General features: G+C 34.7%; 1 protein-coding gene across 1 annotated transcript in view; it reads right to left on the bottom strand.

Annotated features, from left to right (window-relative positions):
• The window catches only part of LOC123710134 (ecdysone 20-monooxygenase), a 33,025-nt gene extending 15,883 nt beyond the window's left edge, over window positions 1-17,142 (bottom strand). The window contains exon 1 of the mRNA XM_045661858.1: window positions 16,973-17,142. Coding sequence (XP_045517814.1) covers window positions 16,973-17,023 — 51 coding nt within the window. The 5' untranslated portion in view covers window positions 17,024-17,142. The remainder of the gene's footprint in view (window positions 1-16,972) is intronic.
• Between the last annotated feature and the right edge of the window lie 626 nt (window positions 17,143-17,768).

Genomic DNA, 17,768 nt, shown 5'->3' with positions numbered 1-17,768 from the left:
ATTTATTATAGTTATTATATACTAACTTATTAATACGACTCCAGCTATGTATTAAGTATAAGTACAACTCTGTTATTTTATAATGTAACAATCGGGAAAGCAATTAGTTGATGTATAACCTAGGAACGAATTGTATATAGAGAAGGTATTATGTTATTTCATTTCGAAAGGAATTTTTATAATAAACCACGTAGATAGTATTGTCTTTTGTTAAAATAGCTTTTACACATTAAGAAAAACACTTTTTGAACGGATTAAAGCTATGTATTATTATTGAAAAGCACGCGAAACGTCGAAAAATAATTTTAGAATTATGTAATTATAAGTTTATAATAATAATACATAGCTTTAATCCGTTCAAAAAGTGTTTTTCTTAATAAACTACGTAGGTTTATACCATTAATATTATGTGCTGTTGATGATTACTATAACATACGTGAAAAAGTGTCCTAGGTACAAAAATATCAAAAAAATATACGAACACAACTCTAAAGTATTTAAATTATTAAAAAAAATGAATCAGTAAATATTACCGAAAGATAATACAGATGCATATAGACATTTTAGTCCTTGCCCTTGAAAATGGCGTACAAGATTCCGCGTGTTAAAAATAAATACAATTAAATAACGATAACCCGGAGATCAGGAAAATATAATTATCAACAATACGCTGCGTGATTGTCAATTGTTTTATCGGGATAATATAGAGAAATTTTGACATCGTTAAATAGTTTATATAAACATAAAATTAATAGGTTTAATCTAAAGACAACTATTTTATTTGACATAAATTAAAAATACATTTATTAAAAATCTCAAATTATGCCAAACAAACAGGCTATTTATATTTTATATCAGTCTGTAACGGAATGTTTGATCACAGACTAAATATTAAAGTCTCTAAGTAAACAAAATATTTATCAAAAGCACACACAGTTAAGCATCGAGCACTTATCGGAGACTAGTGACACGAAAATAAGCGAGATTACTAGATATCAAAAATCAACATTTTTCAACCACAATGTCATATGGGGTCAAAATTTAACATATTTGCTTGCTTATAAAACGTGGCCTTTTTAATTTAACTCTATAATAAGTTTAATTGTAAATATTAGTTTCCATAAAAATTTGCTATGAAAAGTACCTATATAAGATCCAGTAGGATCTGGTTAATTTGAAAATTTTATCATGTAACAATGTGTTTAAATAATTTTAATTTTTATACGCATTTGTATTTTCTAACTAACAACGCTACATTTATGTTGCTGTTACTTTAAATATAAATAAATAACTTATGATATATATAAAAGAAAATGAAAAGTACAAATTTTCACTTCAAACTCGTTATATTACGAATACGTACTTAGCAAATCTGGATTTTAGCCTTCCCCTCAGTCTCCCCTATCCCCAAAAATTGGGGTTGTGAAGGTCAGATCGCAATCGTAAAACAAGTATCTCAGCAAGGTCAAATTGAACCCAACCTTAGGGCTTTTGAGATATATAGATGTATATTAGCTTTATTTAAATTAAAATTCAAACCTACAGCTGCTGTTATTAATATGAAAATGTTTTTTATAATCCTTATATATTATTGTATGTGACGTTTTTTCTTCCTAATCATTATTTTATGTTAAACTTAAAATTGGCTTCCTTAAAATAACAAGAAAATAAATTATCTTTGATTTACACGTGTACTGTAATATAAAGGATAACTATAAAAATAACCATCCATAAGTAACTCTTACATAATATTTAGAAGGAATCAGATAAAACGTATGCAATTAAATACAATTTGAAATTGTATGGTAAAAGTCCAAGATTATCTGCAATAAATTTTATCTTTTGGAAGTTTGATGAAGTCTAGGTCAAGAAACTCGTAAAATTTTATGATGTCTGTTTATTTTATTTAGATTAAAACTAAGTTTGTAATCCGAAACCAAACAGGTCCTTCCTGCTATTTATTATTTTGAACTGCATTCCAGAGCGCCGTGCCGAAAATTATTTTAGAAAGTTTTATGTTTTTATACAATGTTAATATTTTAATTCTTGTCATTGCTGAGATGTCCGAGCCCGAAATATCGGCGTGTATCACAAAAACCTATTAGAATAATTACAATGATATAAATACATAAATGTGTATATCATATAATAGGGGCACTATTTTATCTTACTGCGTGTTTTAACGTAGTATAGAATTAATTAGGTTAATGCAAACCTAAAACAGACTATTAATTTCGTTTATTCATTTCAGATTACACATGACATCCCAGACATTATGCAAAGAAATCAATTAACAATGAAACAGTCTTTCCAACTGTGGTAACGATGTACGATAAATAAGACACTTAGCATGTCATTCTCAGTTCATAAGACCTCAAAATCGCATCACCGTTTAATTTTAAAAATGTCAAAGTCATAAGACTTAAAACCGATTTTCTTAATTTGTATAACTTAACGTAAATTCAATAGGTATGAAGTCTAATAAGTCGTTCTAACTGATGTCGCGAAATTGGAATTTCCTGGAAGAAATTCAACATTGAAATTGCATTTTTAAGGCTATAAGAGAGTATGATAAATTATCGTTTTCTTGTAGCTTCAAGTGGTAAAATAATGAACAAACAAATTTTTTGAATGGTGATAACTCAATTGGTATGAATGAATATTGTAACAAAAACTGCTTAAGTTGAAATTGTGCTGAATGTAGGTAAATGAACACCGTTTAGTTACGCACAATTGCAAATATGCTTTATTATCAAAATAAAAACGCTATTTATATACCGTATAATAAACTTCTTTATTATTTACCAAGCTTACGGTGAAAGGAGAGTGCCTGAACGCGCTCACGCTCTTTTTATTAAATTATTCATACTTCATGGCACATAAAATAATAATTTTCAAAGTTTGAGGCAACCCTGCGAAACTTATTCTCAAAAAGGACGTAGATTTGACTATGTATGCATATAGCGTGGCATGAATAGTTGATTACCGACGTCCCTATTAGAAAAAAAAACAAGTAATCACGAAACATATATCGAAATTCTGAGGCCCAAATCTTAAAAGGACATACATAGCTCTACTTATTTATATATATTTTTTGATAATGTATATTCTACGTCACATACGTAACACAACATAGATAATGAAATTGAACTAGTTTTATATGTATGTATGTACATGGTCACGTAAATCTTATAATTCGTACAGCTACTAAAAGAAAATTTTAATTGCGCATTCCTTCCATCGTAAATACACAGTAAATAGATTACGCTGCATTAATTGGGTGTGTCGTTTGTTAAACACCTACATTACACATTATTATTGACAGATGTTTCGAATTGCGAAAAATAAATAAAATGAAGTGTTTATTTTATGAAGTTTACCTTCCTTAATTTCAAATATATTTTAATAACATTTCGGCAAACATGTTTTGACGGTTCGAGTTACATTAAAAAAGTAAGTAAGAATAAAATATTATAATTATTTTGTGTAAACAACACGAAACATTAGTTTAAAAGCTTTTTAGAAATGCTAAGACGCGTTACATAGAACTTTTTTGAAAGGATTACCCACTATAACAACTCGGGACTTTAACGGCAACATTGCCAGGATCCCTTTCGCATTCTTCCGTCTGGGTTCGATGTTATTTTAGCGATAGGTTATCAAAAAAGAATCACAGCAAGCTCAGCCTAAAGAAATAAGTAAAACATTTATTTATTGAAATAGTGTTTTCAGTTCTGTCTGCCATTAACATATTATCATTTCCGTAAAACATTTTGATAATGTCCAATGACAGTAAGGTAAAGATCTTCCGCCCTAACGAGGTCGGTTCATGAAGTTCATCGATATGATTGATTGCAATACATTCGAACAATCGAGTTAGCACTGACATTGCAAATAGGCACGTTGGTTAATTTAGTTTTTATCTTTTAATTTAAAACAAAACATTTTGGGTATATACGGTAATAATCCATATCCATGTTTATTATTATTAATAATATACGAGTGACGTAAAAAATTGTAAATCAGAAAAATTAATTATAACAAATTTATAAAGCAAAAGTTCGGCTTTTCGGTACCTAAGTAATTAGAGTAACTATGTCTTAAAGTTAACAATGTAATTACGTTTTCTATATATGTTTAGATGATATTCTTACATCATCGGTATTATGAAATTAATAACGTTGACATTTATTAGCCTTACATGCGGATTGCATTAGCCGCAATACATTAAAAAGTATTCGAATTTTGCCTTGAAATCAGAATTTCCCATTGAAAATAAAAAAGCATGCGCGCGTCGTGGACATGTCTCGAGTCATGGGGCGACTTTTTGCTTCAGACGGTCCTTATGCCCTGCGTCCTGGAGCCCGAAGGCCGCCCGGTCGGCCACAGATATGTGTCACTATAACACTATACGTTCGGTTAACCTTCAGCCGCGCCAATTCAAATAAAATGATGCTCCAATTTATATTGCGATGGTTTATTTACGGATATGCTGATTTGTGTTTGTATTCTAACGTAATTTGTGTTCACATAAAAGGTTTGCCGATGTAGAATGTTAGTCTGAGATGCAACAAACATTTTTTTAGACAGACCTCTTTTTACCAGACAGGTTAATTTCGTCTCGGTATATATGTTATGAAAAATATTTAGTTACTTTTTGAATTTGTTTTGATTTTCGTTTTAATAATTTTTACTTTTGTATTTCAATCATTAATTTGTAGATTAATTTGTAAATTTTGTTTAACTATATTTTACATCTTATAAAATAAAAAGATATTTAATAAAGCAAGATAATTAAGTGAGGTTTTTATAAACACTATAATTACATCACAATGACACAAAACATGAGATTGTTTTATAAAAGGCAGGACAGTAAAAGCAGTTTCTTCCTTATTAGTTATTAGTTTATAAGCAAAAAGCAATATAATGTTTATGAAAAATAAAGCATCAAATTTTACCAAAATTTTTTTAATTAGCGCATACACAACATATTTTTAGTTAATTGTTCTAAAATCTAGTGAAAAAATAATTCGCAAAATAGTATTATTATCATAATAACTTTTAAATCTGGAATTTAAAATAAATAAATCAGTCATTGGGAAACATGAAATTTGTCTTAACAAACGCTTTAATAGTGACCTACAATTTAAAGTAGCTGTTACATTTGAGTTGTCTTAAATATTCATGAGTCGCCTTCAAACCTTGATGAGCAGACAGCACAATTATGTTAATACACATTAATGTATCAATACGCCAGCGAATAACAAAGTTGTGTCCTTGATGTAGGTTCAAGGTAAATACGGCGTAGACGCTACAAAATTCTATATTATGAAGGCTTACGACCGGTTCGGCGATCCATTATCATACAAATGGGGTTGTTTTAACTCTACCACAGTAACTCTAAGCCCACGTGTATAGAAAAAAAAACATGACGCAATTAGACACACACATATTTATGGACCCTTTTAACGTTTGTTTATAAAAGGCCTGGTCATATATTAGGAAAAAAATATTAACGCTTTTAAGATTTTAGTTCTGTTTTCAAAATTGCATAGAAAAGAAAAAGCAACATTTCAACAAAAACACTGAGCATAGTAAACAGGTATACCAAAATATTGTAATATTGCAAAAAATGTATTTTTTTATTTTATAAAATAGGGGGCAAACGGGCAGGAGGCTCACCTGATGTTAAGTGATACCGCCGCCCATGGACACTCTCAATGCCAGAGGGCTCGCGAGTGCGTTGCCGGCCTTTTAAGAATTTGTACGCTCTTTTCTTGAAGGACCCTAAGTCGAATTGGTTCGGAAATACTTCAGTGGGCAGCTGGTTCCACATAGCGGTGGTGCGCGGCAAAAATTGCCTTGAGAAACGCTCAGTCGTGGAACGTCGGACGTCGAGGTGATACGGGTGGAATTTTGTATTTTGCCTCGACGTCCGATGCTGAAACTCAGCTGCAGGTATTAATCCGAACAACTCCTCTGAACACTCTCCATGGTAAATGCGGTAGAAGATGCAGAGTGACCCCACATCTCTACGCAACGCCAAAGGATCGAGCCGCTCGGAGAGGGATTGGTCATCGACGATTCGAACCGCTCTTCGTTGGATACGGTCAAGTGGAAGGAGCTGGTACTGGGGAGCCCCCGCCCAGAGGTGAGAACAGTATTCCATGTGGGGGCGTATTTGCGCTTTATAGAGTTGCAAGCGGTGGCCCGGAGTGAAGTACCGTCTCGCCTTGCTGAGCACACCAAGCTTTTTGGAGGCTAATTTAGCCTTTCCCTCCAAATGACCGCGAAACTGAACGTCGTTCGATATGTCAACGCCAAGTATTCCGATGCTGGCTGTGGCTTCAAGAAGAGTGTTTTCGAAAAGAGGAGTAGCGACAAAGGGTATTTTTTTCGCGGAAAACGCGCAAACTTGTGTCTTCTTGGGGTTAAATTGGACTAGGTTTAGTCTACCCCAGTCCGAGACTCGACACGTAAAAGAGTTTCGACTTCAGACACAAGTTTGTTCCGGTACTCATCGACAACTGCCCGAGAAATACCTGCCCGGCCAGTGTAAAGAGTATCCCCAGTGCTGTCGTCCGCATAGCAATGAATGTTGCTAAGTTGCAACATGTCATTGATATGCAGAAGAAATAGGGTCGGGGACAGAACACAGCCTTGTGGGACCCCAGCATTCACGGGTTTAAGGTCGGAACATGCTCCGTCGACGACGACCTTGATGCTCCGATCGGCTAGAAAGCTGGAGATCCAGTCGCATAATTTCTCAGGAAGCCCGTAGGCTGGAAGCTTCGAGAGCAGTGCTTTGTGCCACACCCGATCGAAGGCTTTCGCTATGTCCAAACTAACCGCTAGTGCCTCCCCCTTGGACTCAATTGCCTCTGCCCATCTATGAGTAAGGTATACTAGAAGGTCACCAGCCGAACGACCACGACGAAAGCCGTACTGATAATCGCTAATCAGCTGGTGGCCCTCTAGATAACTCAAGAGCTGGCCATTAATAATGGATTCCATTATTTTGGAGAACAAGGAGGTTATTGCGATTGGGCGATAGTTGGATGGATCAGAGCGATCGCCTTTTTTAGGGATCGGATGTATCGAAGCGGTCTTCCAGCACTTCGGGACAGTGCCGAGCGAGTACAGGTACCGGAAAAGGCGCGTCAGGACCGGAGCCAACTCAGGAGCACAAGTACGCAGCACAATTGGAGGGATACCATCCGGCCCGCTCGACTTATGAATGTCCAAGGAAGATAGTGCTCTGCGAACAGCACGTTGCCGGAATGTGATTTCCGGCATTGAGTTATCACACCGCGAAATCGCTGGTGGTGATCTCCCCCGGTCATCCAAAGTCGAGTTGGACGCGAAGAGACAGCCCAAGAGGTCGGCCTTCTCCTTCGCAGTGTGGGCGAGCGAGTCATCCTCTCTGTGCAGCGGTGGTATCGATGGCTGACAAAAATTCCCTTGTACAGCTTTGGCGAGAGACCAGAAGGGAGTTGGGCCAATCTCTCGCCAAATCTGGCGATGTGCTCTGACTTTGCCTTAGCGATTTCCCGTTTGAAGGACCTGGAGGCTGAGTTATATGCTTTTTTATGTTCGCTGGTATTGGCATCACGAGATATCGCCGCTTCCGCCCATGCATTAAAGCATTCTCGCTTTCGACGCGATGCCGCCTTGCAAGAACGCTTAAACCAGGGCTGTGACTTGCCACCGATCGGCACCGCAGAGAATGGAATAAAAAGTTCCATGCCCTGTAGAACCACTTCGGCGACAGAGGCAGCGACGGAATCTGGAGCTTCCGACGAAAAGCACATAGGCCCCCAAGGGTAGGACGCAAAGAAAGACCGCATCCCATCCCAATCTGCTGACCGATAGTGCCAAATACGACGACAACCCGAAAAACGGGGCCGAGGAGGGCGCGTAGTAGGCACAGTACTCCGGACCACACAATGATCCGATGAACCCAATGGCGGGTCAACAGAGACTTGATAGGTCTCCGGATGTGAGGTCAGCAGAAGGTCCAACAAAGAGGGTTTATGACCATCCACATCTGGTATTCGCGTAATCGCAGGGACCATTTGTGACAGGTCGTAAGCTAAAGCAAAGTCGTGAAAGGATCTTCTCGCGTGATCGGTGGTTTCCGAACCGAGCCAATCGGCATGGTGAGCGTTAAAATCGCCAAGTATCACGATTTCAGCGGTAGGAACCCCTTCGAGCAGGGAATCTGTAGCCATTTGGATGTGCTCAATGAGTCGCTCAGTTTCGGTATTTCCGCTATGGGACCTATACAGGCATGCGTAGAATCGCGGATGGTCATCGCAGTCTACGCGCAGCCAGAGGCTAGGGTCCCTTCCTTCAAGCGACCCGAGGCGACGAGAACAGATATCCTCTCTGACGTACACGCAAACTCCCGCCCGCGGCACAAATGAATGTTCCAATTTGTACCCCGGGTAGGAGAGGTAGGAAGTATCAGCCGGGGAGGATATCTGAGTCTCAGTAAGGAAGAATAAGGCCGGCTTCGCAGTTTCGAGGTGAAAGTGAACCGCGTTAAGATTAGAGTTGAGCCCACTAACATTGGTAAAGTCCACTGAGAGCGTGGAAGGGGATGCCTTCGGTAAATTCTTCCGTTTGCCCCGAGATCGAAACCAGCCAGAATACGAAGGGCAGCCTGTGCATCCACCACCGAATACTGATTGTTCCGATGATGGACGCTCATAGGGGGATTCTCCACCGCGGAAACGTGTGGTACCCCCCTGGGGTAATCTCTGTTTAAACTGCATCTTCATATTCTGGGGGGGGGGAATTGATGGGCTCCGGGAGTCTCACTCACCGCACGAAACGCGAGTACAATAAGATGAACCTATTGCATCACTTCACGCCGGTTTTCTGTGAGACAGTGGTACTGCCCCGGTCGTGCCTGCCCGATTGGCTGAAGCCCGAAAGCAACAGCATGGCACTCCCACTAGGAAGGGGGTTGACTGACTGCACTGGTGAAATAACCTCTGTCACAGGTTATTTCATCAGTGGGCGATGGGGTCGTCACGTCCCGACGCCAAAAAAATATTATATAATTTATTAGTATTGAGCGTAGCATGAGTTTGCTCGGTATCGACAGCTCGATAACGCAATTGTTCGCTCTACTAACCGGAAGCACGTAGTAAACTACACAAATTGTATGGAAATTGCGTTTGCGCTGTCAAAAAATAGACATTATCGTTCTGAATCTTACTTGACGCAACCAATCTAAACTCCGTGCTAAGAAATTTAAGAAAGTTATCGAAAACTTAAACTATAGGGAACGCTCGATAGTAGTACTATCCTTACTGAACCAACATTGTTTTGACTACACGTACAAATCTGTGCTATTGTAGAGTGTTATATTACCAGTTTTTCTTTGCTCAAAATTATAATGTTTATTATATTGCTGTTTGAACGTTTCTTTCAAAGTAAGTATAGCCCAATTGTTGTGTTTTAAATACATTTGTTTTTAAGCGGAGACGGTTATAACAGACCCGTAATGTAGAAAGGAAATAATATTCTATTTGTTAATATGATGATTCAAATACCAAATATTAATAATAATAATCCAGTGGCTACAGCCCTATACAGGTCTTGCCCTCAGATTACATCCGTTTCCTTGATCATTTTTATTTCATAAACAAGTAGGTGATCAGCCTTCTGTCTGACACATGTCGTCAAGTTTTAGATTTATGACTGCCGCTTACATCACGATGTTTTCCTTCACCGTACGAGCGAGTGTTAGATGCGGTAATGTAGCCGGGAATCGAACCTGCGGCCTCAGCGATGAGAGTCGCACAGTGAAATCACTAGGCCAACATAAGTTGTCACATATTATATCACGTTACAATTACATCGAAATTACAAATAAACATTTATTCCCCACACTCTAGGCGGTCTGCTAATAAAGCTTTACATATGTACAAAATTATTGTCGTCTTGCAAAGGAATTGAAATATGTATTGAAAGCCTTAATTCTATGAAAAATAAGGTTACCCGGAGTGGAGTTAATCATATATTCGAGTTAAGTTCAAGTTATTTTTGAATAAAAATGTTATGTGATTTGATCCGATATAAGCCAGATGTTAAAAATTCCGTTTAAAATGCATAAAATTAGCTCATTCTGAGAACCTTGTAAACCTTCATCGCACCTGGCAAATTTTTGACGACCGAATGGGTGGACAATTTGACAGTTTGTTAAATCATACGTCTCCAAAATCATTCATTAATAACAGTAAGGAAATTGCCATAATTTACAAATAAAGTTATTAATCCATTAGGACTCTTTATTCCTATAGGTATAATCTGTGGTCCGGAATGTTATGTTAACATCTAATGTAACAATGAAATAATTCCATACTTGCGTACGTCATCATACGTTCAAATCTTGTTTGAATAAATAAATAAGCCCAAATAGTCTTCATACATATGCATTATTATATGCTTTTGGGTCAATTAAGTATGTGCCGTGACCAAATGTCGACTCTAATCCTACCTTCGTCTTACACGAGATTATCCTGTCGAACCTAACTTCGAGACACTAATTATGTTCAGTGATCCGTGCATTAATTTATATTCAAAATCGTGGACCAGGTTAGTATGAGACTATGTAAGAATAATAAACTGAAACGAATGTTACAGTATAGTTTTGCGCTTTCGGTACAAACACAAATGAAGTCTAAGCTCCATCTATATCTAGTAACTACCAAGTCGATTTTCAGTTTAATATAGCCATAAAAAGAAATTTGGAATTTCAATCGCATTCATTCCATATTGTACTTAAAAGATTATTATCACACTCCGATTATTTATATAAATTTAGCGATAATTTTTTTCATTAAATATTGAGTGTAATCATGAAATAAGAACGAAAGAGCCTTTATTCGAATTCTATAGAACCAGTGTCCTTACCTTACTATTTCAAATATATATATGTAATATCATTGATGATTTAATCACGCTGGCGATACTTGCGATGCCAATTTATCCTGTGGTACTTATACACACCGACACCATATATATTATATATACATATACACATAAGATAGCGACTGATAGAGAATGATGCTTGTCTAGTGTATCCTACATCGTGCTCGTAACATTTCTCGCGCAAATCGCTACTAACTAATACTTAACCTTGGTTTATGTAACTAATTGTTGATTCCGTGCGCAATCAATGCCTTACAAAACCGTATCCTTTAATTAGACAAATGTTGCTTGTTACACAATTAATCTTAGTTTGAAATAAGAGCAATACAAGCTACTAAACGTTCGACTCTTCAAATTAAATTATTTTTAAGGGGCTTTTCTTTCTATATATGCTATTAACTTATAGAATTATCTCCTACTTTCCTATAAAATACTTATCAACAGATGGGGAAATCCGAAGCCATGCATAAAGCCCTTTGGCTGTAATTTGTAGCGCCACTGTTATGACAATCTTAGGAAATAATACTCTAGTTTCCGACTATAATAATTATTGAACTTGAGATGCATTGTGCACCTATTGTAAACAATATCATGTTTACGAAGAAAATAATAATATACACAGTGTCGTAAGTTTAATTAACGCGTAATTACCTATTTACAAGGATTTAACCTCAAACGCTTTCTTTGCAGTTTGTAACCATAAAACTGCACCCATTTTTATACGGGATTTTGAGTCAATTCCTATAAACTTGAATAAAGGGGAGATTGCTTTTTAATTTTTTGTTATTTCCAACTAATGTAAACTTATATAATTATCATTTATGATTAAAGGATACATAAATGATTAAGTCCTCTGAAGAGTTGTAGTGATGAAAGTATTAAAGACACCTTATTAGCGGATGAAAGCTTAAACATTTGTAATGAACGATAATGCTAATAAAATCGTGTCGGCTACCCTAAATTTCCGACCATAAATTTTATCTTGTCTCCCTGAAACCCGCACTGCGTCAATCACTTATGTTTTTGCTGTACCTAATGTATTGTCTGTTATATGACTAAGTTAATCGGCAGCATCTGGATTATCGCTAAACTAATCTGCATTGACATTTTGAATTAGATATTACTTCAGATATTAAATAATTCATTTTACCTAATTGTTTTTTAAAGCTGGCATTTAAAATGTTTATTCAAGCTCACAATATTATTAGAATAAGTATCCTGCCTGATTAACGAAAATATAGAACTTAAATGAATAGATTATGCACACAACTAAAGAACTTCTGATTTTTATAACAGATAATATTTCTTCTAAAGCTTTTAATGTACATACATACAATGTACATGTATCATAACATTTCCTATTTTGACATTTTTCTTTATTCATGAAAGTAGGACTTAGTGTATAATATGACTCTCGTTTAAACAAATTAAGAGCAGTGTTGGCCTAGTGGCTTCAGCGTGCGACTTTCATCCCTGAGGTCGTAGGTTCGATCCCCGGCTGTGCACTGGATGGGCAATGGATTTTCTTTCTATGTGCGCATTTAACATTAGCTCGAACTATGAAGGAAAACATCGTGAGGAAACCGGCTAGCCTTAGACCCAAAAAGTCGACGGTGTGTGTCAGGCACAGAAGGCTGATCACCTACTTGCCTATTCAATTTACAAACGATCATGAAACAGATACAAAAATCTGAGGCTCAGACCTAAAAAAATTACTTTTACATAGTTGATGAATTAAACGCATAATCATTAGGCAGCCATACGTTTTATGAATGCAACAAAATATGGTAATAGGTGTTATTTGATATACAAAACTGTTGTTTAATCATCTAGATCACCTCACGTTACAAATAATTTACAATAAATGATGACCGCAACTTCTTTCTACTATCGGGATTATTCCTAGAACGTTCACGTTTTACATGAGTGCCTTTATGCTATTTGCCAAACTATTTATATGAATATACGCATGAATGGATGGCAAATAAAAATAATTTTTATTTAAACTCTTTTGTAAACAACCAGCAAGCAAATGTATAATTTTTATGACTTGATACAAGTAAATGGATTATCTGATTGGATAGTAACTATTTTTTAACGACTTTAAAATCCTTGTGGCGAATATAAAGTTCCGGTAGGGTTGTTACTTTTAATTATTCAACAATTATCTTGTTAGCAAAATGTGTTAAATTATTTATGTAGCTTTTAGATAGTATAATAAATTAATTTTTAAATATTTCTCTACTGTTCAACGACAGCCTATTGACGGATTATGTGCCTTAATTATTATACAGTAATAGATTTTCCAAAAAAAATTTTTTTTATAGATTAAGAATTTTATAAAAAATATATATGCATTATGTTTATTTATATCTTTACAGCACCCTATTTTTTAAATAGTTAATTGATAGTGGAACAATATACATTTATATTTGTTTAATTAGATATGCAATAGTTGTCATCGAAGATCATAGTTTGTCCTTATGGTCAACCCTAATAGATTTAAATAATTTTATTTTTTGCGCGTGTTGTTATGTTACACATTTATAAAAATTAACCGCCTTTTGGTGCCAAGACACCGCAAGTAACAAGACAATAATTTTTAATCAAGCTACTTTGTTGCATTAAAAGTTCTGCTTTTTTATTGGTACTCCGATTTGAAATATTTTCATTATACTACTACTAACCGGCAAACGTCGTTTTGCCATGTATATAATTTACATTTCATTTTTTTAGTTCAATAAAAATAATACTATAATTAAAAATAGGGGCTGATTTTGAGAGGTGACAATAGAGGGTTGTATGTATTTTTGTATGTTGTATCATAACATAATAAAAACAAAAAATAATGTCTAAAAAATCAAATTACTTATCACTTAGGGGGTTGAAATATAGATAGTAGCCGATTCTCAGACTTACTGAATATGCATAAAAAATTTCATAAGAATCGGTCGAGCCGTTTCGGAGGAGTATGGGAACGAACATTGTGACACGAGAATTTTATATATGTTATTAAAAATCTCGTAGCAAATTATAAAGGTTGTTATGGGCAATTAATTTTTAGTTTTAGTTGTTTCATTTTTTTACAATGAAAATGAAAAAGATATGCACCGCAGACGCCTGTATTCATTAGATCTTGTGTGAAACGAAATTATTACAGTCAAAGTGATACTATTACTAGTATCCATGTCTACCTATTCATTGCACAATGACAACTGCGTGCCACGACAGTTCAAACCGGCCGAGAATCAATGGATTTTCCTATATGCGCAATTAAAACTTGGAACGTAAGGAAATGTCGTAAGGCAACCTGCATTTGAACTAAACTAAAATCGACAAGTACAACTCGCATTTGGACAAAACTAAACGCTTTATTGGAGGCCACTCAAGAAGTGAGATAGCTGACAGTGTGAATATATATATCATTATTGGGAGCTGCTAATTAAAATCTATTAATTTTGTGTTTGGCCAGATTTTGCTTGGTGGGAGAATGTTTACACATATACTATTGGCATAATACTAACGGAACCATAACCGGAAGTTCTGTGAAAATTATAAGCCTTGAATAGCTTTTGGGTTTTTAATAAAAACTAATACCTATGTGAAATGAAAAGATATAACGTATATTTATACTAAAGGGAGAGTCTTTCGATGACTACAAGGTAATAAATACGGGATATGTGTGCTTTAAAAATATTTATGCGGAAATCGAATTGAAATACAAGAAAGAAGTGTCCGTTTAGAAATATTAAAATAAACGCTATAAATATACGGAAATAAAGCAAAACGATTAAAAATAAGTCTGACCGACTTCCATTAGCAGGGTTCACCATAAAATTGTTAATTATTCGAATAAAAAATCAACCTTGGATTAGAGTAAATGACCGTTTTATATATACTATAAAAAGTAGTACAATATATTTGTGGCAGATTATATAAAATATTGAATAATATTTTTTTAAATTTACACCTGGCCATTCTAAATTTGCAGATAGATTTTTATACTGTATCATAGATAATAGAACAACATGACTTTAGCAGGTAATATCGATATCGTCGAGATGTATGACAATATCTTAAGAATCTGATTATTTCATTTGTAAACGATATATTAAAATGGCTATTCATGTTTAAAAAAACCACCTACGAAATACTGACCATAATTAACTTGAGTGATTGAAAAGTGATTGAGAACTACTGCAACGATCCCTATGTAATGCTGGCTTTATTTACTTCTAAACAAGAAAAAAAAACTTAAGAGTGCAAAGTATAAGAAATTGACGCAAACGAAGCCGCAACAAACGGCTCGTATTATTTATATTGCCAACATGCATATTGAACGTTACGGACAACTAGATGCACGCACTATGCAATACTTCACTAATTATGTATGCATATTTTATAATCATTCGCACTTTATGTAATTAGTACACGACCTCTAAATTAACAGTAAAAAACAATGATCACATTTATAGGCAACAAGTGCTGGCGTAGTGGCTTCAGCGAGCGACTTTCATCCCAAGTACCAATGGACTAACGTCTAAGCAACACTAGCTCGTACAGTGAAGGAAAACATCGTGAGGTAACCGGCATGCCTTGGACTCAAAAAGTATATCAGGCACAGAAGATACTTACGTATATATTAGATCACGAGATAGATACACAAATCTGAGGCCTAGACCTAATAGGTTGTAGTGCCACTGGTTTTATTTTATAGCCAACATTTTAATGCAGAATTAAAATAAATACGCACGCTGTAAATCACGCGAAAGGTCGGAAAATTTTTAAATTATATAAATTAATTATAAGCTCATACATAGCTTCAATTCGGTAAAAAAACTGTTTTCTTTCAATGTGTTAAAGCTATGTTAACAAAAGACAAAATAAATATGTATAAAATGGTTTGTAAGATGTGTGCTACCGAATAATCGAATTTTCGTGTTTCGCTCGATGTCGGTTGCTGAATTTCGGGCTGTAATAATGAATTCAAAAGAAATTACTAGGAATTTTATAATAAATTTTCACATATATATTTTTGTTCTTCGTTTTCTTCTTATTCTATTTTATATATTTTAATTACTATGGTAAGTAAGTTTTTATTGCCACATTCTCGAAAAATATCATACTTTCAATATTGAAAAATATAACCCATGAGAACACTATACCATATTTCTATATATCATTTATAAACTTATTTATACGATCAACTAATATCTATAAATAAAATCATTACAACAAAAATATTTTCGTGTTTTGTGCTTCGATAACATTGTTGATATTTTTTAAAAGAAACTAGCCAAACTTTGACCTAACGGAAGTGGAACATGTCCATTTTATTTAAATTTAGAATATCTTGACTTTAGTAAAATTACTCAATAATGCAGACATTATAATATCGATAAAGGAACACAGAATCATCTAAAAACTATATTGTTAATTTATATTTTTGACTCAAATTTTAAGTTTAGTCTAATTTTACATCAGATATAAGTTTAGTATATTTGAGCATATATCATTAAATAACTGTAGATTTCACTTTGACACAATTAACGTGAATAAACATTTATTGAGCGGAAATACTGAACTTTAAGCTACACCTGAACCGTGGAAAGGGTTACGGATGATTAGTCGTCTTCGTATGTAATAGTTACCCTATGCCTTCATTACCTAATTTAGATTTCATAACAGCCACATTCTAACAAACTGGTTAGTAACGGGTTAACAAGAAACTTTATCTCGTATATTTTGTTTCGCTTTTATCTCTTTTTTAATTAAAAATTGCAATAAAGAAACCCAAAACACGCGATACTAGTGTAAAATGTAATCAACAGACATAATTTACAAGAAAAATGTCTGAATAATTTATAGTTTCCACTTGTTGTTTAGTTTTTACACGCCGGTACGATGAGCTTACGAGACTTAACAGTGCTATATTAATTTCTACATTTTCGTATAATACAAAATGATAGTAAAACAAAATAAAAATGAAATAATGTTCTGAGATTTAAAGGCTTAATTAAAAACTTACCAAAAAGCTCTCCACATAGTATGAAAATAAAAATGAACCCGGAAGGGACATGATTTAACACAATAATATCACGCGTTTAAATAAACACTTTTACATACTAACATCACAATACGTCTTTTTATCGATAGTTTACGAGTAAACGCCGTCGGGTAACATGCGACTACTCCAACAGTGCGCCAAATACGACTGACAAACGGCAATATCGTTCGCGCACTATATACCAACTTCTTTTGAGTCTGTACGCCTCATTTTACGCTCTATTTCCATGCATTAATTACGGTGCATCTTGGATACTTAATAACTTTCTTAGATGACCTATAAATTAACCGGGAACATATTACAAAAACAAAATCATATAGGCTCTATGCGCCCCCATTTTATTTAATGGCAAATGTGTACTAAATAAACTTTGAGTCTTCATTTTATATGACCGATCAATAAGACACATCTACTAAAGAAAATTTTTTCCCTTTATCGAATTTCGATGATAAATAAGCGGGAAATTCACACATTTAGCCAATTAAATTAGAGTCTTCTGCCTTCTTCTGAAACATTAACAAATTTTAAATAAACATCTTTCAATCCAACAAATAATCGTCACATCCTAGACATTTTTTTTCAAGACTGTCAACGACGCCATGCGCGTAATAGAGCGATTGATACTTTCTCTGCAGTATAGTGTTAATGAACCTGAATATTCCTGAATTAATCTGACTTCAAGGAAGTTGATTGCTATAACGACTTAATACAAGAGAAAGGCATCAAACTATTTGTAATATTATGTCATCTGTTGTTT

The sequence above is a fragment of the Pieris brassicae genome, chromosome 5 (assembly GCF_905147105.1).
Source record: "Pieris brassicae chromosome 5, ilPieBrab1.1, whole genome shotgun sequence".
Lineage (NCBI taxonomy): Eukaryota > Metazoa > Arthropoda > Insecta > Lepidoptera > Pieridae > Pieris > Pieris brassicae.
This window is presented reverse-complemented; position numbering and strand designations above follow the sequence as displayed.